At 47.1% G+C, this 22,893-nt stretch overlaps 2 protein-coding genes across 9 annotated transcripts in view; one reads left to right on the plus strand and one right to left on the minus strand.

Annotated features, from left to right (window-relative positions):
• Positions 1-3,528, plus strand: part of PTPRO (protein tyrosine phosphatase receptor type O) — a 212,254-nt gene extending 208,726 nt beyond the window's left edge. For all 5 annotated transcript variants that reach the window (XM_053257391.1, XM_053257392.1, XM_053257393.1 and 2 more), the window contains one exon: positions 2,048-3,528. The gene's annotated coding sequence lies outside the window, so the exon portion shown is untranslated. The remainder of the gene's footprint in view (positions 1-2,047) is intronic.
• Positions 3,529-11,699: 8,171 nt separating this feature from the next.
• EPS8 (epidermal growth factor receptor pathway substrate 8) overlaps positions 11,700-22,893 on the minus strand; it is a 203,459-nt gene continuing 192,265 nt past the window's right edge. For all 4 annotated transcript variants that reach the window (XM_053257487.1, XM_053257482.1, XM_053257486.1 and 1 more), the window contains 2 exons: positions 19,823-19,952; positions 11,700-13,399 (listed from right to left, as the gene is read on the minus strand). In XM_053257487.1, coding sequence (XP_053113462.1) covers positions 13,286-13,399; positions 19,823-19,952 — 244 coding nt within the window. In that variant the 3' untranslated portion in view covers positions 11,700-13,285. The remainder of the gene's footprint in view (positions 13,400-19,822; positions 19,953-22,893) is intronic.

Genomic DNA, 22,893 nt, shown 5'->3' on the forward strand with positions numbered 1-22,893 from the left:
AGTCTTAAGTCCTAAGTCATGAATTTTCTTGCTGGCCTTGGGCAAATCACTGCTCCCACCCACTGCAATATGGGGAAAATAGTATTGACGGATCCAGAAGGGTTGTAAAAATGACTGACCCCAGTGCAGCATTAGTTCCATGCAGACAAGGTATTCATATGAGACCAACTGGGTGAGAATATAAATGAGGATGCACATAAAAATGTGCATCGGAATTAGGGATATGCACGGTCCAGAGCAGTCTGGACCGGCACCGAAGGGGGGCCTTCCTTTTAGGGCGGGGAGGGCTTGCTTACCCCTCCTGCCTCTTTGTCCCCGCCAGAGGCCGTATTTAACAGAGTAACGGGGGCGCTGGAAACCAGCCGCCCCCGCCGCCCCCCGCCCCGAGTGGATTAGAGGAACTACCACTGCCGCTGCTGTCGCCCGCCCGCCAGCCCTCCCTCCCAGCTGCCCACCCGCCCGAGTCCTCACCTGATGGCTGCTTTAACCAAAGAGAGGAGCTCACAAACAGAGCTCCTCTCGCTTTGAAATCCTGCAGGCGAGTGAAGGAGGCAGGCTTTGCGCGCGCGCATGCGCGCACCACAAAGCACGCCGATTGCCGGAGGCCCAGTCTACCCGCCGGGAAAAGGCCGGGTAGACTGGGCCTCCGATCGCCGGAGGCCCAGTCTACCCGGCCTTTTCCCGGCGGGTAGACCGGGCCTCTGGCGATTGGTATGCTTTGTGGCGCGCGCATGCGCGCGCGCAAACCCTGCCTCCTTCACTCGCCTGCAGGATTTCAAAGCGAGAGGAGCTCTGTTTGTGAGCTCCTCTCTTTGGTTAAAGCAGCCATCAGGTGAGGACTCGGGCGGGCGGGCAGCTGGGAGGGAGGGCTGGCGGGCGGGCGACAGCGGCGGCAATGGTAGTTCCTCTAATCCGCTCGGGGTGGGCGGCGGGGGCGGCTGGTTTCCAGCGCCCCCGTTACTCTGTTAAATACGGCCTCTGGCGGGGGCAAAGAGGCGAGAGGGGTAAGCAAGCCCTCCCGCCCTTAAAGAAATACCCCCCACCCGGACCCGAACCAGCCTAGTCCCGAACCGGTCCAGCAGTTCGGCCATTCTTTAGAATGGTCTCCGAACCGGTTCGGAAACACCCCTAATCGGAATGTGCATCCCATTCACCGGAGTTGGAGATAGACTGCACCCTTATACACACCCAGTGTATCCTTTCTCATTCTAATCCAGCAAGAGTCATGCATGCTGATAGCTGCATAAGCCTGTTTATGCATGCACAGATTTCTTAGCTGAACTAGGGCAACTTAGATTATGTACTTGTGGTATTTTGAATTTGGTACTTTCTAAATGTCAAATGTCACTATTTTTGGTTGCCTGTTGGGGGCCAATTTGCATACAAGGGGCTGTAAGTTAAAGGCACACATGGATTCCTTAAGGCCATTTTGGTTCTGGTGTATTACTGTAACAGTGAAAAAGCACCTATACTGATGTGTCGTATCTAGTGATAGTAAGTTTGGTCACTTGCATATTTCTCTAACCAACTCACCAGTTAAAATGCAGATGATTAATTAGTTCAAAATTATTTATTTGATTGACGGCCTTATGAGTAATGATTAGTTGATCATTAGTCTTTTAAATCAAGTACTTTAACCTTTTTTTTTTTAGCCTTTTTGGTTGTGGCCCCTCGGTTTTGGAATGCCCCCCAGAGGAGCTTCATAATACTCCTTACTCCTACTCCAATACCCCTGAAGCCCTTTCAATATCTCAGGGTCTTGAAAAAGCATCTGGAGAAACAACTTTTTTAGAAAGGCTTTTAAGTGTTTTTATCTGCAATCTGTGTCTGGTCAGTTTTTAAATTCTTAAACTTTTAAACTTCTAAGCTTGGTTTTAATTGGGTTCTGGTTTTAGCAAATCTTTAAAAGTATTATATTTTATCTGGCTTATTTTTTTTGTTTCACCATTCTTGTGAGCTACACAAGCAGTATTGTACTGGAGGGGTGGGATATAAATATTTTAAATAAATAAATGATGAATAATTTCTTTTTTCCACTCCTCAACAGGTTAGAACATGAATTACATCCATCTCCCCCTGCTTCAGATTTTTCTTCATTTCTGGTTATTTTTTGTTGTTTTTGTTGTTGTTTTTTGTTCAACACTTACTTGTTTGCCATGGATGGTGGCTGCATAGCAGTACATGGACAAATAAAAAGATGGTTCTTTACCTTCAGAAGCTCTGGGAAGACATCGCCTTAAAGAACCTGCAGTGTCTTGTTTAGACTCTTTACTTTATGGACCTTTTAAAAACAAAAATTAGTAATACTGGACCAAATTTGACTCAGTGAAATTAATAAAAGGAACAATGTAATAATGTGCATAAGCATACAGCACTCGAGAAGGGTTTTCTGTCTTCTTTTTAATTACTCATTAATTGTATTTAACATGCAGGTTGGGCTTAAAGGTTACGGAAAGTGCAATATTCAAGGTTCTATCCGAATGAAGATGAGCTTTCTCCATGTACCTCTCACCTCTGGTGAGGTCCGAAAGAGGCAGGAATAGGCAGGGTTAGTTTTGGATAATACCTCATTAGCATGTAGCAAGGCATGAGAAGACTGTGGATCTTGGGAAGAGGACACTGGGCACATTTGTCTATATTTAAATGGAACCTCCAACGTGCAGCATCAAGCGGAGTCTTTGATATCTTCCAGAAATGAACTGGCTCAAAGCTAAGTGAGAAAGCAGAAGAGACTCAGACTTTAGTTTCAGTTCCACCTTTTGAAGGATGACCATTCCATTGGCCCAGAGACCGGTGGCCAACTTTTCTTCGAATTTCAAAGCGTTCCGGAAGTTAGAATTTCAGAGTCGAAATGTCCATTTGCCTGTTCGGCCAGCCTGCTGGGCAAAGAAAATCCCCTCACACCTGGATTTTGAGTGGAACTGTGGACGGACACCATGTGCCAGTGGATGATGACCATTCTTTGCGATGAGCCTGGCCCAGGCTCCACTGTTGTATCATTTAGTTGTCCAAGCCAGTCTTTGGTGCCTATACGTTTTCCATTTGCTTGTTTTTGTTCATTTCTATGTATTTACTCTGTGTTTAAAAACAAAACAAAAAAGGAAGCTTGTCAGTGTTGTGGGGAGGGAGGGAAAATAAGGTGCAGTGACAGATAAAGCTTCATGGCATTGATGGGCTAGGAAATGCAGCAATGAGAATTTCTTTTGGCATGCTAAGAGCATTTGAATGACTCCTTTGCTCAGCAGCAAGGATTGTGTATCGGTCTTTACAGTACTGCAATGCGTTTCTTCCAGAAATGTTAGCATAGCCTGCTATGTTTCTTCTTTTCTTTTGTAATTACATGTATCATATGTTGCAATGTGGTTGCCATCCAAGTGGGCATTGATGGTCTTTGGAGTGAGCTTTTGTTTTCTCTCTTTTGAGTCGACTTCCATTTTGTTGGAAACTTCTTCAGGAAGTGATATTCGCTCCACAGGAAGGAAGCAAAATGAAAGAAGTCAAGGGGAAAGTAAACATTGTGTGTCTGTACTTGCAGGGTTGTTTCTGTTTCTGTCTGAAGCCATCCACACCTCAAGGATGTTCATACATGAGAGAGAGGGATGGGGGGATGGATTCTAGAAGGCAGGGCCAGCGCTAAGGTTTTTGGCATTTTAGGCTTGATGTGTGCGCACTGTAAGATATTCCCCTTAGGGGATGGAACTGCTCTGGGAAGAGCATCTAGGCTCCAAGTTCCCTCCCTGGCAGCACCTCCAAGATAGGGCTGAGAAAGATTCCTGCCTGCAACCTTGGAGAAGCCGCTGCCAGTCTGTGTAGACAATACTGAGCTAGATAGACCAATGGTCTGACTCAGTATAAAGGCAACTTCCCTCCCACCCACCCTTCAGCCTCTCTATAATCCCTGGGATGTGACCTGCACGATAATAGGGAAGAAAAGGAAGTTGGTAGACGCTAGTAAATGCCCAGAGCATTTGTATCAATATGTTGTTTGTTCCTATGAGAAATACAGAGCCCCGGCATTAACTTGAGCCAAGCAGGCTGCCCATTCACTGAGGCGGGGGAGAAAGAAAAGAAAAGCAATGTTGGCTTTCCTTCTCTTGCTTGCTCTTGCTTTTCCCTCATGCCCCTCATTCCCCCTTTGGGCAGGAGAGTGAATGGGCACTCCCAGCAAGTCAGACATGCCAGTGGTTGCTTGTAAAGGGAAAGGGAAAGGGAGGCTTGTAGCGCACTCTCACCACCCCAAGAACTGGTGTCCTCCTAGGTCTGTCTGGTGGATCGGTCGGCCCTGCTAGAAGGGCTTTCATAAACACATGCCATGGCATGGCCAGTGAAACTAAATGGATGAGGTGGACCTGTGGAACTCAGAGTCGGAGATTTCCATAGACCGCCTGAGGCCAATGCTTCTATCCGCCAGTGGCAGAAAAACATATGGAGAAGCACAGGAAACTATTTGGGTTTTGAAGACAGGAAATATGGTCAGCCAGGGCTTCTCAGGTTAAGGATGTAGAGTTAGTTGGTGGCATAGTTATGTGCTCTCTCAGGCACCAGTGTCCACAGAGGACTGTGGTTGAGGCCACTGGAACCAGGGTAATGGAGAGCTAATAGGGTGTTGGCCATGGATAGAGACAACCTGGGTTCAGATTACTTGAGTGCACTTGCTAGCCCTGAGCAAGTCACCATCGTTCAACCTAACTTACACTTCTGGGATGATGGAATGAGAGCATGGCCATGCGCTACTGCCTGGAGGAAAAGCTAGCTGGAACTATGGTCAATAAATCAGCAGGGAGAGGGACTACAAAGCCTCCTTGGGACTGTGGGTAAATGAGAGCTACATTATGAACACCAGGCCTTGCTCAGGGAAGCACCTGATGCAAGGGAGCAGCAGAGTGGCACTTGGAGTAGGCATGGGGCTCTGCTGTGAAAAAGGCACCTATTGCACGTCCCTAAAGCTACCTAGAGATTATAGTGGGCGCTGCCCAAGGATGCTGGCCTGCCAGTAGATCTGTCAGCCATATGGTGGAACGCAGCCATGTGGCCTTCAAGGCTTTTGCTTGCGGTCCAATAGAATTGAGGGACTGTCTAATGTTATGCCTCCCACATGTGCTCTTCCTGACTAGGCGGCTTCTCGTATTGGTGCTCCATGCAGCTCCCGTAACTTCCATTGCTGCAACCTCAGAAAAGACTACAAATCCTAGGAGTGCTCGTGCCTTTTGTGAGGGGGGGAAAAGAAGTCCTTTCAGCAGTCAAGCCACAAAAGGTGGCTGCTTGCTTCCTCATGATGGAGAGTAGAGAAGTAGGCTTGTTTCCTGTCCCCTGCTGGTCCCAGTAAGTAGTTTTGGGGTGGGAGGCCAAGTGAAGCTCCAAGGTCCGCAGGGTTTGACTCAAAACAAAATGGGTCCAAAGGGACCCTCCAAAGGGGTCCCTGAAGTGAAGCAAGAATGGAGTCGCACCACATGGAGACTGAGATTGACACTGGGCCTTAATGGCATAACTGAGTGGCTGCCTGCATTCTGCATGGTCTGGACATAGGTAAGAGGCCAGCAGTGTGTGCTGCCTGCTACCAAGAATGGTCAAACAGCTTTTCAACCCTTTGCTCTCACAGTGCTTGTGCCACCACTTCTCTGCAGCTCTCTGACAACAGGTGGTGGTCTGTGGATCCACAAAAAGCCTGCAGTGCCCCTGAGCTGAAGGCTTCTTTGTGCAGCAGGCCAGGCATGGAGAGAGGAGTGTTTTTTGCATCTCCCCATCCTCCAAAAGCCCTTTCTACATGCATAAATGATGCCCTCAGCGATGCATGACCCTCAACGCCCAGCCCACGGCACAAAGAAGCCTTCCGCCCAGGGATTCTGAATGCCTCAATAAAAGTTAGGGGGTCTACTGAAGATGGGTGGTGGTGGTGGTGGTGGGGTTTTAATGACACAGATGAACTCTCTCATATAGAGGAGTACCTGGTTCCATTACCAACTCTGTGTACTCCACAGCATACTTGTGCTCCATGCAACACCTTAAATAGACACCTACAATCCTGACAGACAGATGGCCATTGTTATATTGGTGAGATGATTGCGACCATTCTCACTCAGTCTCAGAGTCTCAGACCAAATACTTTAGACAGACTTACATCGACTCTATGTTGGACTATGCCCAGTGGCCATGTACAGTCAGTGCCAGAGCAAAGCTTACTGTACCTAATGAAAAGATAGCCAGTTCCAATGCTGTTGTGAATTCTGCAACTGTGAGTCTATTTTTCTCATGCTACTTTTCCTGTTAGATGTAGGGAAGAGTAAGACAATATGGAGGGCACAGAAGACTCTCGGCCCTCCCAGCTTTTGAAGGTTTACCACCCACACGGAGTATACTCTCAGCAAACCTAAGAGGGTAGATGAAGGGTTCTCAAGCTAGGGTTCCCATATGTGGTTGGACTAAAACTCCTGAAGTCCATGGTCCCCAGCTGTGATGGGACAAGTTCCATCATCCCCAGCCACCATGGCTTTTGGGAGTTTTAGTCCAACCACATCTGGGAACCCTAGTTCGCTTCCGTGGGGAAAGTTCGCTTAACTGGGGAAAGGGCTAGACCCTGTCAACATTGGTCAGCGGACAGTTCTCAAAAAGGAGGGGAGGCCACGTGCAGTAGCTAGAGAAACTGAGAAGCTGCCGCTCAGTGTATGAACAGTGGTAGGGATGTGCAAAAAATTTCGGGCACAGAACGATCTGTGCCCGAAACGAACAATTTCGGGTGATTCGGGGCCGAACTGAATCACCCCCGATGCCCCCCGAATTTTTTCGGGCACGAGCCGAATCACCCGAATTTCGGGCACAAAAAATTCGGGTGATTCGGTTCATGGTTGATCTTTGGCGATTTTTTAAAGTTTTAGTGACTTTGGGGCAGTTCGGGGGCATAGCATGGGATTTGGGCAAAAGGAGTGGGGTGGGGTGGTAGTGCCTAATGGGTGCAGGCTACCACCCCAATTTCAGGGGGATTGGGCAAAGGGCTGATTTTGGGTAAATTTCTGAAAATTTCATGTCTTTGGGGCAGATTGGGGCATATTGGGGCAGAAAGTGGGGGCTGGGGCAGAATAGTGGGGTGGGATGGTAGTGCCTAATGGGTGCAGGCTACCACCCCAATTTCAGGGGATTTGGACAAAGGGGTGATTTTTTGAGAATTTTTGAAGTTTTAGTGACTTTGGGGCAGTTTGGGGGCAGAAAGTGGATCTGCCCCAAAATAGTGGGGTGGGGTGGTAGTGCCTCATGGGTGGAGGCTACCACACCAATTTCAGGGGGATTGGGCAGAGGGCTGATTTTTTGAGAATTTTTGAAGTTTGGGTGTCTTTGGGGCAGATTGGGGGCAGAAAGTGGATCTGCCCCAAAGGAGTGGGGTGGGCTGGTAGATAGTGCCTGATGGCTGGAGGCTACCACCCATCCCCAATTTAAGAGTGATTGGGCAGAGGGGTGAATTATGGTGAATTTATTTGTATGAGGTTTGTCTTCATAAGGTGAAGTGTGCTAAATTGATTACTTCCTCATATTATTCATAGTAAAGGAAAGTGTGAAAAAGTGAAAGTGGGGTCATGAGAGTTGTTTAATTGAAAAAAATCTCATTTGCTATGATAGAATGAGAATTCACACCTCAGAAGTTTTGGCACTACCACCCCACCCCACTCCTTTGGGGCAGATCCACTTTCTGCCCCCAAACTGCCCCAAAGTCACCAACACTTCAAAAATTCTCAAAAAATCACCCCTTTGTCCAAACCCCCTGAAATTGGGGTGGTAGCCTGCACCCATGAGGCACTACCACCCCACCCCACTATTCTGCCCCAGCCCCCACTTTCTGCCCCAATATGCCCCAATCTGCCCCAAAGACATGAAATTTTCAGAAATTTACCCAAAATCAGCCCTTTGCCCAATCCCCCTGAAATTGGGGTGGTAGCCTGCACCCATTAGGCACTACCACCCCACCCCACTCCTTTTGCCCAAATCCCATGCTATGCCCCCGAACTGCCCCAAAGTCACTAAAACTTTAAAAATTCACAAAAAATCAGGACTTTGCCCAATCCCCCTGAAATTGGGGTGGTAGACTCTACCCATTGGGCACTACCACCCCACCCCAAAATTTTGCCCCTGGGCCCCTTTTAACCCCCCCGAATCGATTCGGATTCGGATTCGGATTAAATCCGAATCCGAACCGAATCAAGGGTGATTCGGGTGACCCAGATTCGGGCACAAAACAGAACGGGGGTGATTCGGCTCGGGTCCGAGCCGAATCACCCGAAAATCCGAATTGCACACCCCTAAACAGTGGGCCAAACCTACGATGCCTGCCTTGAAACCCTTGAAGATGGGAAGCTGCTGTACACCAAGGAGACCCTTGGTCAATACTCTCTACTAGGCCTGCTCAACAGTCCAGCTGTTTTTGGACTACAACTCCCATAAGCCCCATGCACAGTGGCCAATAGCCAGGGATTATGGGAGTTATTTTTATGGGTGGTTTTTTTTACATTTTATATCCCGCTCTTCCTCCAAGGAGCCCAGAGCAGTGTACTACATACTTAGATTTCTCCTCACAACAACCCTGTGAAGTAGGTTAGGCTGAGAGAGAAGTGCCAGGCCAAGAGTTACCCAGCTAGTTTCATGGGTGAATGGGGATTTGAACTCGGGTCTTCCCAGTCCTAGTCTAGCACTCTAGGCCATCATCTGCAGGAGGGCCAGAGTTGAGCTGCTCTGCAAGTCTACACTGACTGGCGACACCTCTCCTAGGTTTCAGATGCAGAAATCTTTCCCAAGATGCCAGGGATTGAACCTGGGACCTTCTGCATACAAGACAGATGCTCTGCCATGGAGCTATAATATAGTGCTATCCCCTAAAGACTGCACCAAACTGTGCTCTATTATAAACCCTCTCTCCAATTAACCCTTCTTTCCTTGATGCAAGAATGGCTAGTGCTAGCAAAGCTCACCTTTCTTGCATTTGAGATTTATACAATTTTTTTGAGTTAGACACACACTAGAAGAGAGTTTGAGAAATCCACCAGCTGCTGTTCCTGGATTTCTGGATGCCAACTTGTGTGCTCTGGACCAGCTAAAGAGATGTGTATGTGAGCAGTTTTCAACATGCTAATTGGGAATTACAGGCCTAATTCAGATGTGCAGCTGAGCAGGAGTGCCTTCTAGCTGCTCTGCATTTCCTCCAAAGGGGTATTATTATTATTATTACATTTATATCCCACTCTTCCTCCAAGGAGCCCAGAGCAGTGTACTACATACTTGAGTTTCTCTTTCACAAAAACCCTGTGAAGTAGGTTAGGCTGAGAGAGACGTGACTGGCCCAGAGTCACCCAGCTAGTTTTCCTGGCTGAATGGGGATTTGAACTCGGGTCTCCCCGGTCCTAGTCCAGCACTCTAACCACTACACCACGCTGGCTCTCTCTGGGTATGCTTTCGAGTGTCTCTCCTGATCTATATTCAGTCACAAGCTTGACTGGAGCTGAAGCAGGGTCGTGCGGTTTAACTCTCACTGTTAATTTAGGAGACCAACAATGCAGTTCTGTGTATATTATTCAGCAATATGTCACACTAAATGTACATGAAGGATGCACAGGACAGCAATTTGAGTCACCCAGTTGTTGGGAGTTTTAGTTTTAGTTTCTCTTCCTATTACTTTGTCCCAGGGAGCTGGAAAAATACCATTTCCCCCCAGAGCTTGGCCTGACAGCACCAGCTCCACACGCTTCTAGCCCTGAAATGAAATTACACGGAATCTCAAAATATGATCAATTTCTCCCATGGCAAATGCTCACTGCATTCAAAATACTCATTGGAGCAAATCAGAGGGAACATACTTTTTCCTCATTTTAGGATTTAATTTTCATAAAGAGGCGATGGGGCACAGGCCTATTGGTCATTCATTTTCTCTGGGTTGGATGCTGCTTGCTCTATGCTCAGAAACATAAGAGCTGAGATGGAGTGGGGAGTCCTCTGCACATGCTTAGAGGCCGTACGAGCTCACGTGTGGCATGGTAGAACCCTGAACACGAAAAGCTGGTTCTAGGAAAAACTGAATGAGTGCTGGTTCAGATTTGATGGATTCGCTCAAGGCAGCAAACTGGTACACTGTAACCAAATAAATAGGCTTCTCATGCTAGCTGACCGTGGAAACATGGCTGCATTGCTTTACAATCTATGGAAGTGGCGGGGGGGGGGGAACAAACAATTGTGTTGATTTCATTCTGTTGGAACTGTTTTGCAGCAGTCGGTATAAAAAGTATATCTTGTGTTAGCCTTAGCTTATTTGAGGTTGTAGAGTATAGAGTATAGCCTGGGGTCCAGCGCTGAATGAACGTGAATGGCACAAATAACACTGATCAAAGCAAAAAACAATCATCTGGATGCTTCGTCTTCTTTTTTGGGACACTGTCCATTCTGTCATGAAGCCTTCCTCGTGGAGCAACAGGAGGACACAATTAATGCTTTCTGCAATAGCCAGTTCCAAACTCTCTATCACTCTCAGCATGTGAGGACATAGAATGCTGGGAATCAAACTTGGGGGTGGGGAGATTGGCGAAGTAAAGCAAGTGGGAGGGGCAAGGTCAGAGGAAAGGTGATGGGAGAGTGAAGGGCTGGAACCTCCCTGCACTGGATTTCACAGGCGAATGGGAACAGGTTTTGTTGGCATGTTGTCAGCTCCTTGGTACATCAAAGCTGTGTGAAGTTACAAGAGGTGCCAGGCTTTGAAAATAAACTAACACACACTCTCTGCAGTGAAGTGGAACACCAAATCTTGATGTGATGCACCAAATGTTGCCTTGATGGGGGCCGGTTCGCCTTCAAAACCAACCTTTGCAAGCTTTGAAAGTAGTGTGGGACGGTGGAAGCCGCCACCTCCTCTTTTTCCATCTTTCTTGCAAGCTTTGTAAGGAGTGTGAGGACAGGTGCTCTGTACAAAGCTTACAAGGGTCAGAGAAGTCTTCAAAAGCTGCTCCAGTGCCAGCAGCTGGGGGTCATCTGGCCGCCCTGCTGATGCCTCAATAATCTGTTGCCTGAGACGACCATCTCAACTGGCGTCATGAAAGGGTTGGCCATGTATTCAGGCATCTGAACGAACACACATACACTAACTGTACCCAAGCATTATTTGAACAAATATATGCTGAACCCACAGCTGCTCAGATTCTTTAACAAAATTGCCAGTCTTTTTTTTGAGGAGAGGGAGAGGGGAGAGGGTGTGCTGGGGAGCAGCAACAGGGAAAGCATAGATGAATATGTGGAGGAAACCAAAGGGTTTGTGGGAAGGGGATAGTTGCCTCTCATAAATCTTTTCCAGGTTAGCACCTCCAAATTATCACAATTACATACGAGGAGCAGCAACAATTCAATAACCAGATTACCTTGTGGCAAGAGCTTGGCTTCTCCCCCTGAGGTAGTTTGGTTTTGTGAGTTGTCCTACCAAACGGGGAGGAGGAGATGATGTTTGTCACATACCACGTGCAGGTGATGGCACAATTATTCTCTATAACCATGCTGAGTCCTTAGGTGAAGTCATGACTAAAGTCCTATTGAAATTAACAGGACACCCCTTTCCAAACTCAGAAGTGATACATATCTTCTTTTGGGAAGATAACACAGGTCTTTCCTGAATGTTTGAATAAGCTCTGGGACCTTTTGCTTTTATGTCCCTTTTATAACAAAGATAATGCAACCATTTCACATACATCAAATAGTGTTTATTGCAGACTTTCAGCTGAGTATTGTGAAAAAAGGCACCATGAAAATTAATAAAACTAGATGGATTAATTTCTTCTAAATGACATGTTTTTTTAATGCCTTTTATATACATATGATAGAATATAACATTTTGCATGGAACAAAAGTTATTGTGGTTCAAAAAACATTTACTGGGATATTTTGTATAGGATTGGCCATATTTTAAAAGATATAAATTGGAAATGAATCTCTCATTCTCTAACTCTTTCTTTTAAACATCTATGATCACCTTTTCCCTGGGTGTCCCTGTAGAGAACCTATTTCACTTTCCCTTGACTGGTGAAGTTAAAGCGAAATGCAATACTTCTTAATAAATAATACTGTGAACAACCCCTTTGGTACCAAAATATGGTCCAACTGCCCCTGGTCCTTTTAAAAAATGGATATTTGTGCTATTGTTTCCACTGGTGCCTTTATTCTTTAGCACTTACTCCCACTGGAACAACAATAAAATTGAAATCCAGAATAAATTATTTTGCTATCTACACTTCTGCTAAGAAACCATCTTGTGAAGGTGTCAGAAGAATTTAGTCTGTGCTTGTACTATTAGGGCTGCTGTTGATGGCATTAGGAACTTCTGAATAAGTTCGAACAACTTGTTGCCGAGAGATGAGAGGTGAGAGAAAGAGGCCAAGACTATAGGCCACAATGAACAAAGAATGAACAAAGAGGTCTGTCCTGCCAAGGTGAAGCCCTATGAAGTTCCAATGATTTCAGAGATGGAGAGTTAAGCATGTGTTTAACTCTCCCACTGAAACCAATGGGCAGGTTCAGATGACTGGTGAAAAGTCAGTTGGCAGGAGCCCTAGTTTCCCAGCAAGCATGCACTCCTGGTATGTGCATCCTGCCAGTATCCAGCTCCCGAGCCACATTTCTCTCTGTCACCCGACACCCACTGCCCAACTTCATAAGCAGGCTACAGATGTCAGCCGGCAGAAGGAAGGGCAGCTTGGGATGCTGGTCGATTCAGGTGGTGATCGATTCAGATGATATGGAAATGAGCAGAAGTAGTTGCTTGTGATGGATACTGGCACTTCCCGCCAACTTACTTTCTGCCGGTTGTCTGAACCCACCCAATGCGACTTAAAAAGACTTCACTTTGGCTGGATGGTGCCTGCAAATTCACAACAGGCTGAAGATTTCAACACAGTTTAACAGCTGGCTCAGCTTCCATGAAACGGCTCAAAAGGAGGAATGGAATGTTGCTTGTCCGCTAAAGAAGGAAAAAGCATGAAATGGCCAGTTCCACCAAACCAGCTCTGTGGGTGTTGGTTAGGGACCCCCAGACCCAAGAACTGTCTATAAATATGCTTTTTACATCAAGAGGGGAGGGGCGCAGCAGTCACCCCCTTGCCCAACATCTTGATTGCATGCTTCTTTTATGGCATCAAGTCGTCTCTACAAAAATAGTCATAGTCAACCAGACATTTCCCCTTCATGGCTTCCTAAAACAAAGCATGACGGAACAATGCCAAGAACAATGGGCTCTCTTTCTTTTCCAAACAATAAGAAATGAATAGGAAAAAGACATTTAGTGACTACTGCTCTCGTCAAAAGACTCCACACCCGAGTCTGTGGCAGCTGCACTGAGTTTCTCTTGCCGCCTTCTCATGATCTCCTGCAGCTCTGAACTTCCACTGGTAGCCTGTGGAATCAGAGAGAGGTTATTCAAAATAAATCTTGGCTGAGAACAATTTGTCTGTGTAAAAATAAGTTAAGAGATGATCCATAAAAATACACAATATACCATCTGAAAAGATAAGCTATATATTGAATTGTCTTAAATGTACTCGTCACTAATCCCATGTGTGGCAGCTCTCGTGGGAGTTTGGAGAGCTGCTGGATGGGGATGGGCAGGGGGAAGAAAATGGTGGTAGTCAGCTGGCAGGCCCAGGAGTTAATGGCGGCTGCCGGCCAATGGCCAGCCGGCCGTGAAAACAATGGCACTAGTGGGCGGAGAACGCAGGGGCGGCCAGCCAAGAAGCAGCCAGAAAGTGGAAAGCCCGGCCGGCCGGATGGGGGAGAAGCAGGCCGGCTGGCCGGCCCGCCAACCAGAAAGTGGGGAGAGCGGGGGGGGAGATGAAGCGGGCCAGCCAGAAAGTGGGGGGGAGGTTGGCGGGGGAGAGAAGAAGCCAGAAAGCGGGGGGTGGGGGGAGAAACGGCCAGCCAGAAAGCAGCGGGCAGGGGGTGGGGGAGAAAAGGCAGTGATGGGTGGATGGGCCGGCTGGAGGCACAGATGCTCTGGGCCTGGCCCCGCTAGTATGCTATTACCCCTGCTAACTTGGCAAAGAGGCACCTTTTGATGTGGTGACTCTCTCTATTTAGCTGGGGGAGAGTAATTGGCCCTCTCCACCCCCAGCAACTGTTGCTGGTGTCTGTCTTGTGTTTCTTTTTAGACTGTGAGCCCTTTGGGGACAGGGATCCATCCTATTTATTTATTATTTATCTTTGTAAACCACCCTGAGCCATTTTTGGAAGGGCGGCATAGAAATCAAATAAATAAATAAATAAATAAACAAATAAATAAATAAAACAAACAGACAAACATCTGCCACACAATACGCCAGATATCACTGTAGTCAAGAAGAAAGAAAAACAAGTCAAAATAATCGACATAGCAATACCAGGGGATAGCAGAATAGAAGAAAAAGAAATAGAAAAAATCACCAAATACAAAGATCTACAAATTGAAATTGAAAGGCTGTGGCAGAAAAAGACCAAAATAACCCCAGTGGTAATTGGCGCCCTGGGTGCAGTTCCAAAAGACCTTGAAGAGCACTTCAACACCATAGGGGCCACAGAAATCACCATCAGCCAATTACATAAAGCAGCTTTACTGGGAACAGCCTATATTCTGCGACGATATCTATAACAACTGACAATAAAATTCAGCCATCCCAGGTCCTTGGGAAGGACTAAATGTCTGGATAAAACAAACCAGTCAATAACACCTGTCTGACTGTGTAAACAAGAAATAATAAATAATAATTATTAAACCAATTTGTACAGAGGTGGGGTATGGAAGCATTTGGTTCTGCAAAACCTTGTGTAGATTCAGACCAGAGATATACCTAGTAGGAGAATGGAGCAGCAAGGCTCTCACTGGACTGTACCACCGAGTCAGGGATTGCACGTCTGTGCGTCAAAACCGCCTTTGTATTGAGAACTAGGATCCTAGGGAGAAGCCCTGAGTGAGGAATGGCGAGGCCTTCTTCACTACTTTGTCCTTTTCTATGTGCAACGTGTCATTTTTAAAAATATGGAGGACATGCATTCCTAAGTCTTTGATTGGTATGGTCCAGGAAGAGATGCCTGGTGTTTCTGCTGAGCATATAACTAAGCACTCAGAAAAACAGCATATGTGCTGAAGACTCCATGGGTTTGATTTTTCACCATTTATATGTGAGTGTCCTCTCTGGTAACATCACAGCCTCCCCAATCCTTTCTCACTTCACATGTCTCTAGTGCTTCAATGGAACTAGTGGTAGATCCCATGCAGCTTTACAGGCTATAGGTTCATGGTTCAATCCCTGGTATATCCAGTTAAAGCTGGGGCTAAGGGCCATGGTGGCAGGGGATGATAGGAACTGTAGTTAAACATAATCTGTGGACTCAATTTTGAGAGTCCCTGAGTGAAAGGATCTCAAGCAGCCAGGAAAGCACCACGTGTTCATATATCTTTGGAGGTTGTAATCCGCCCATCTAAGCCAGGGCTTCAGAACCCGATCCTTCAAGCCTGGGGAAAATCCATGTGGCCCTATCAAAACACTACAATCGGGCCTTTTATTGACAGCAGACAATTACGCTACTTCTACACTACTTTGCTCAGCTACGGAGCAACCTGCCACTTAAATTTTTGTTCTGTTTTTGTTTTGCGATGCAAAAAGCTCAAACAAGGGAACAAAGGATTTGGCTGCCCTAGTAGCATGGAATTCAGATTAGTTTGGGAGGAAGGAGATCCACTCTTAAATTTGTATTTAATTATAAAATCAAGCCCAATACATCTCGTTTTAATCTGATTAACAAGCATTACCCAATAAGCTGCTTTGCTTGGGACCAGCCATTGCACAAGACGACTTGGCAAAAAGGACCAGTCTCGTTTATTCCCGGCTCTAGTTTACGCGAAAGACACAACTACGACTTGCACTATAGTTTGCTTTCTCCTTTTTAATTGGAATTTCCGGGTCGTTCTGATGATTTTTATGTATCATTTCTTTTAGCGGACCATAAGTTTCAAGTTACTTATAATGTTGCCATGTTTTGCTTTTTAGCTCCTAGATTGTGACAGTCAATGGTAGCAGTTTGATTTATTAGTTACTGTCAATAGTGTTAATTTTTTTCTTCTGGTGGCCACTGGCTGTAATAAATTTGAAATTACACCAGCTGGCATCTGTCAATCTGCAGGACATGTTTAAGGACATTATTTGCCCAGTGAAAACAGAGAAGGTAGCTGGTGTATGAGTCTAGGTGACAGTACTGGCTGACATCCAGACTAACCCTGGCTAGAACAACCACCAAGGATGCACCCCTGGAAGAAGGCCACCTAGCTTAGCAGAGAGGAGAGTTGGTCTTGTGGTAGCAAGCCTGACTTGTCCCCTTAGCTAAGCAGGCTCCGCCCTGGTTGCATATGAATGGGAGACTTGATGTGTGTGTGAGCACTGTATGATATTCCTCTCAGGGGATGGAGCTGCTCTGGGAAGAGCAGAAGGTTCCAAATTCCCTCCCTGGCAGCATCTCCAAGATAGGGCTGAGAGAGACTCCTGCCTGCAACCTTGGAGAAGCTGCTGCCAGTCTGTGTAGACAATACTGAGCTAGATGGACTAATGGTCTGACTCAGTATATGGCAGCTTCCTATGTTCCTATACTCCAAGCTGTGTGATCTCTTGCACTATCGATCCCTTTGTGCAAGTGTTGTGCTTGCACAACAAGGATAGTGGATAGGCCTGCAAAATGTAAGGATTGAGGATGAGGTTTCGCAGCAGGAGGCACACTACAGTTTGTGCAGCCTGTTACACCAGCACCTTGTCATTCACAGAGCAGTGCTGGGTAGGAACACACAAAAATGCGATCCACACTTTGCACAACAGTTACATAAGTTGGGGGTATTTGTCTCTGCTGTGCTTCTGCTCAGCATAGGAAGCTGTGTTATACTGAGTCAGACCATTGGTCCATCTAGCTCAGTATTGTCTTCACAAAACTGGCAGCAGCTTCTTCAAGGTTGCAGGCAGGAGTCTCTCTCAGCCCTATCTAGAGGGAGGGAACTTGGAACCTGTGGTATCCTTTAAGGGGAATATCTTACAGTGCTCACATGTAGTTTCCCATTCAAATGCAAACCATAGGAACATAGGAAGCTGCCATATACTGAGTCAGACCATAGGTCCATCTAGCTCAGTATTGTCTACACAGACTGGCAGTGGCTTCTCCAAGGCTGCAGGCAGGAAGTTCTCTCAGCCCTATCTTGGAGATGCCAGGGAGGGAACTTGGAACCTTCTGCTCTTCCCAGAGCAGCTCCATCCCTTGAGGGGAATATCTTACAGTGCTCACACTTCTAGTCTCCCTTTCATATGCAACCAGGGTGGATCCTGCTTAGCAGAGGGGACAATTCATGCTTGCTACTAGTATTTGTTCCCATCATAAGATGCCCTGAACATTCAAGTTTTGGTGGAAAAATGGGATATATTCTACACAAATATAAAGTGAACCACGGGCATATGAACTTTCACCCTCCTCCCAGTTGGCTCTTCTGCATTCCTTTTGTGGCACACTATAGTCAAACTGGCAAATTATGGTTTGCACCTTGCAGCCATGATTCAACTGAAGTTCGCAATTCTGGTTTAGAGTTTTCCAAAAAGGATTTTCCAGTTGGTTTTGTAGAAAGTAACATGGTAGAGAAAGCAGAGGAGAGAAAGGAATACTGGCTGTCTGTACCCCTAATGCCCCTAGTGCTCAATAGGGCTGCTGGAGCTAAGAGTCAATGCCACCAGGAGCTGTCTCTCCAATAGTTTTCTCTTCCTGTCCAAGACCATGTGGCAGGAACACTGGGTTAGGGACAGAGGTCAGTACCACGCCTGCTGAAATCTGCAGGGGAGACTACCTTGCACCCCTCCCCGCTGCACACATGGTCTCACCCAGCCCAGTTCTAGGCCAGGAAGGAAGTGAAGGGGTTGGCCTGGCTCCTGGGAGGCTGGAGGAGTCTCCTGCCTTCATGGCTGCACTGGCTTCTGCTGCTTATTCTGGAGTAGAGGAGAGAGTGAATGAGGCTTCTTTAAACAATGGAGACATATTAAAATAATTCAGGCTATAGGATCATAATATACTGAGACTGTATTTTCTGACACTTTCTGGTAGAGTTCCAGTCTGACGGGTGGAGGAGCAAGAAATATTCTCGGGGGAGCTTCTGCTACCTCTCAGAGTCATCCTTGCACACACACGAGTTAATATAAATAGGGGTGGGAGAAGAAGGTGTTCTCTCTCTCTCTCCCCCCCCCCCTCCCTCCAGGTGAGAGAGAGTGAGACTATCTAACAAAGGGGGAGTAGAGTAGAGACAGCATGGTCAGAGGGGGGATGCCCTTACTGGCTGTCTCTATCCCTAACGCCTCTAGTGGTCAATAGGGCTGCTGGTGCTAAGAGTCGATGCTGCATCTCCAGCAGTTGGGATGGAAGAGCAAACTATGGTTTGCTGCAAAAGAGAGGAACCGGAGTGTGCGAGGGGGAAGGAAGAGAAGGAGCTCAAGGCTTGCTCACATGCTTAGTTCTCATGGAGTAGCAACGATGTCACGCGGCATCATCAAGGATTTCACACGAGAGCTAGTGACAGAGCCAGGGAACCAAGGCTTGAGTCCTGCCCCATCCCTGGCGGCCCGCTGTGCACGTCAGTGACACCCCTTGCTTGTGATGTCGCATGCATGTGGGCATGACCCAATCGCCAGAGGGCCCACGTGAGCCCACCGGAGTGCATTCCCAGCCAGCATTTGCTGTCTGGGTGCATTTCTTTACCCCTCTGTCCCTTGCTGGAGGGAGGGAAAGGGAAATAAATGCACCCAGCCAGCAAATGCTGGATAGGATTGAACTCCGGAGGGCTTGCGTGACCCTTCCGTGGCTTGCAGCCGGGTTCTTTGAACCCGTCCACCCATGGTGACTCTGTCTGCTCAATGATGACTCTGCCTCTGATGAGAACCAAGCCAAATGCTGGTACCAGGGATGACTCATCATTGGTTCAAAGGCCAAATACATTTGTATTAAAAAAATTTCTAAGGGCAATGGAATTCTGATGTGTGTTTGTGTCTCTCTCCACCACCTCTCCCCAGCCCCAACAGGGATGGGGCCGCAGTTCAGTGGCAGAGCATCTGATTTACATGCAGAAGGTCCCAGATTCACTCGCTGGCATCTCCAGGTAGGGCTGGGAAAAGACTGCTGCCTGAATAGTAGCCACTGCCTACTATTGTGTGAACCAGAGATTCTCAGCTTTGGGCCCCCAGATGTTATTGGACTTCAACTCCCATAATCCCCAACCAAAGGACTCTGGGGCTGGGGATTATGGGAGTTGGTCCAATAACATCTGGGGACCCAACGTTGAGAATCCCTGGTGTAGACAATACTGAGCCAGATGGATCAATGGTCTGACTCTGTACAAGGCAGCTTCCTATGTAACAAAGAAAGCTCTTTCTTGAGATCCACCTGACAGCCTCAGCAAGCCTCACAAGTAGCCTGAGATAAGAATGGTTACAAGATTCAATTGCTAGAAGCGAGGCTCAGCACTGTCAGTGAAATAACAATTTCCAATATCAACTACTTGCAGCTTCCCAGCAGTGAGACAAATGCCCTCTGCATGAGCCCAGAAGCAGCTTATATCATTATTACTTCTCTTGTTCCAGGGCTGAGTCCTCATATTGAAGACAGATTCCTGTTTTCACAACCCCACTCACAGTTGCACTGCACCATGGGGTAGGGAATATTCTGAGCTTCACTGAAACTCATCAGGCACCTGCTTTGAACAGCCTGCCCTTCTGCAGCCAGCCTGCTGCACAGCAGTGAGCACTTATTCAAGGGAAACTGGTTCAACACATACCTCCAGTGAGGCTTTCTGAACCGTAATTTGGCTGTAGACGCGAGCTCCTTCTGGGCACACAGACTTGAGTTCATCTTTGTTGAGGGAGAAGAGCTGAGCGCCAGTCAGAACGCCAAGGCTGTTGACAGTCCTGGAAGATGAGTAACAATATATGATGTTTCAATAGGCAAGAAAATATAATATTACCTGCCTGATACAACAAAGCAACTTCTCACCCCCACCACTCAAACATAATAATACTATTAAAACTTTTTATGCTAAACTTTGGAGAGCTAAAAGTCAAAAACAAAAGCATTTATTTGAACCCAAATAGCACTCAGCAGGGGAGAGAGTGGGAAATCATTTTTTAATTTGCTCCTGTTTTGCAAAATTTGCTTATGCTCCAAATTTGAAGGGTTTTAAAAAGAAGAAAAAAAGAAAAAGTGTATTTAGATGGTTGCTAAACATAATCATCATTCAGATCACACCTCTTATTTTCAGATGCAATTTAGGCAAGTGTGTTAAAATTGAAGGCATAATCTAGCCAAAGTTTAGTATATTTACATCCTGGTTAACTTTCTCATTAATCTAAAGGAGGCTTAAATGTATATGGAAAATGACCACACAGTTCAAATATCACCTTTTACTTATTAACAGTGTTGACAGGATAGCAGAGTTTCAAGCTGCACAGATCTCTTGTTCATGCTGTTTTTATTTGCAAGAACTCTTTGCAACCCAAAAGCTTGCTAAGCCAATCCTATAGGACTCATATCATCATTTTAAAAAGAAAACATAGCTGAGTAATTATCAAACAGAATCTGCCTTTCTTTGGAATCAGCAACAGCAACTGTTGTCACCCCTTATAGGAGAGCTTTCTGTTTTCTCACAGAACATTTTTGAGGAAGATAATCTAGCAAAGTAGCATGCCCCCCCCTTTTTTTTGCCAGTGAAGCTTGAATTCAACAAATATATTTATTGTGGCATAAACTGTTATGGATCTTATGAAGTGGACTCCTGTCCATGAAAACTTATCCTCTCTAATAAAACGCTTGGTGTCCGTCCGTGGACGGACACCAAGCGTGTGTCCGTGCCTCCCTGCCCTGTTCTGCGCCTGTGCGAAGCGCAGGCCCAGAACAGGGCAAGGGAGACACGCTCGCCGGCACCCGGCAACCATCTTGGGCGGCCAGAAGCGGCCGCCCCGAAGAAGCCGGAGAGGTGGCGGGGGGAAAGTGACCGAGGCGGCGGCGGAGCCGCCGCCTCGGCCAGAATAGATGGAGACCGGGGGCGGAGCGGAGACCATGCAACTTTAAAAAAAATTTACTCCCGCGGCCGACGCCGCCGACCGCCCACCCTCCCTCCCAGCTGCCGAGTCCCCCTTACCCTGGCTGACTGCTGTCGGCCGAAGATAGCCCTTAATTTAAGAGGCAGAGAGGAGCTTGCAAGCAGAGCTCCTCTCTGTGCAAAGCCTCTTGCCGAACTGCCGCTTTGGGCGCAAGGGACGCAAGTGCCCAAAGCGGCAGTTCGGCAAGAGGCTTTGCACAGAGAGGAGCTCTGCTTGCGAGCTCCTCTCTGCCTCTTAAATTAAGGGCTGTCTTCGGCCGACAGCAGTCGGCCAGGGTAAGGGGGACTCGGCAGCTGGGAGGGAGGGTGGGCGGTCGGCGGCGTCGGCCGCGGGAGTAATTTTTTTTTAAAGTTACATGGCCTCCGCTCCGCCCCCGGTCCCGGCCTCCGTCTCCCCAGCCTGGCGGGGGCAAGTGCCTGGGCCGATTTGGCCCTTAAAGATGGGGGGGGGCGTACGGCGGAGGGAGGGGGAATGGCAGCAGGGGGCCAGGAGCGCCATTACTAGCGCCCGTTATTCAACGGGCCAAAATTCACTTGTGCTACAATAAAGCTGTTAGCCTTTAAGATGCTACAAAACCCTTGGTTTTTTTCCATTTCACCACAAAAACTGACCACCACAGAAAAAAGTCAAACTAAGAGCTGTATCCTCCAGAACAATTCTGCAGCTGAAATTCCAGTTTTACAAAACATCTACAATAATTCAGGATCAAATGTTATATTCATGATGTTATGTTCAGGGGTAGGGGATGTGCACGGACAGAGCTTCATGCGCTGGTTCAGCAACAAACTGGTTCGTACAAGGTCTGAACCAGTTCGGATCCAGGGGGAGCAGAGCGGCAGGTGGGATCATTTAAAAAAGAGGAACTTCCCCAGAATCCACGTGTAGCACCAGCATGCACATGGTGTCCGCGCTTGTGCAGATGTTGGTTCTTGGCACAAGCGCAGCCACAGCAGGAAGCTGCATGGGAGTGGCGGAGAGCAGCTAAGGAACTGCTCTCCTCTTTTTTAAAGATCCCATGGCCCCGAACCAGTGCACGAACCTGAGTTTGTGCACATCTCAATCAAGGGGTGAATACAGATGACCAAAATGCTATCCAGTTTTCTAACAGATGGATGGGTGACCTTCTGCATTAATGCAAACACGGTGCGATTTAAATGTTGGAAGCCTTATCAAGTGGTAAGAGTTCTCCACATTTACCACTTGGTAAGTTAGCAATTTGTATTCACCCATCGAAAGAATAATGGACATATTATTCTGAATGTCAGAATATTCTGAATGTCACGAAACAGTAGTTCACATACCATGCAACGAAACACAGATGGGGGAGTCACCTGATCATGCTGCTGTGTGTGCATGTAACTACCACGGAGACTGTTACAGATCAGAATAGTTCTGCTCTGACTTAAAGTTGCACAAACACATTTACACGACATGATGCCCATTATTTGCAATGGGTGTCATGCTGCACAACTGCATTTGCTCAACTTTAAGTCAAAGCGGAACTGGTCTCTTCTACAACAGACCAACGGTTGTCTCACACACACACACACACACACACACACACACACACACACACACACACACACACACCCCAGTGTGGGTGGGGGCTCCACCCTGAGTTTCAGTGCACAGTATGTGAGTCAGTAGGTGTCTGCAAAACCTCTCCAGATATAACAGGTTTATCACAGGGGTTGCCTCTTTTGCCTGGGGTCTTCTGCTGAGTAATAAGACACAACAAATTGTCTAAACG

This window comes from Hemicordylus capensis, chromosome 5 (genome assembly GCF_027244095.1).
Source record: "Hemicordylus capensis ecotype Gifberg chromosome 5, rHemCap1.1.pri, whole genome shotgun sequence".
NCBI classification, from domain to species: Eukaryota; Metazoa; Chordata; class Lepidosauria; order Squamata; family Cordylidae; genus Hemicordylus; species Hemicordylus capensis.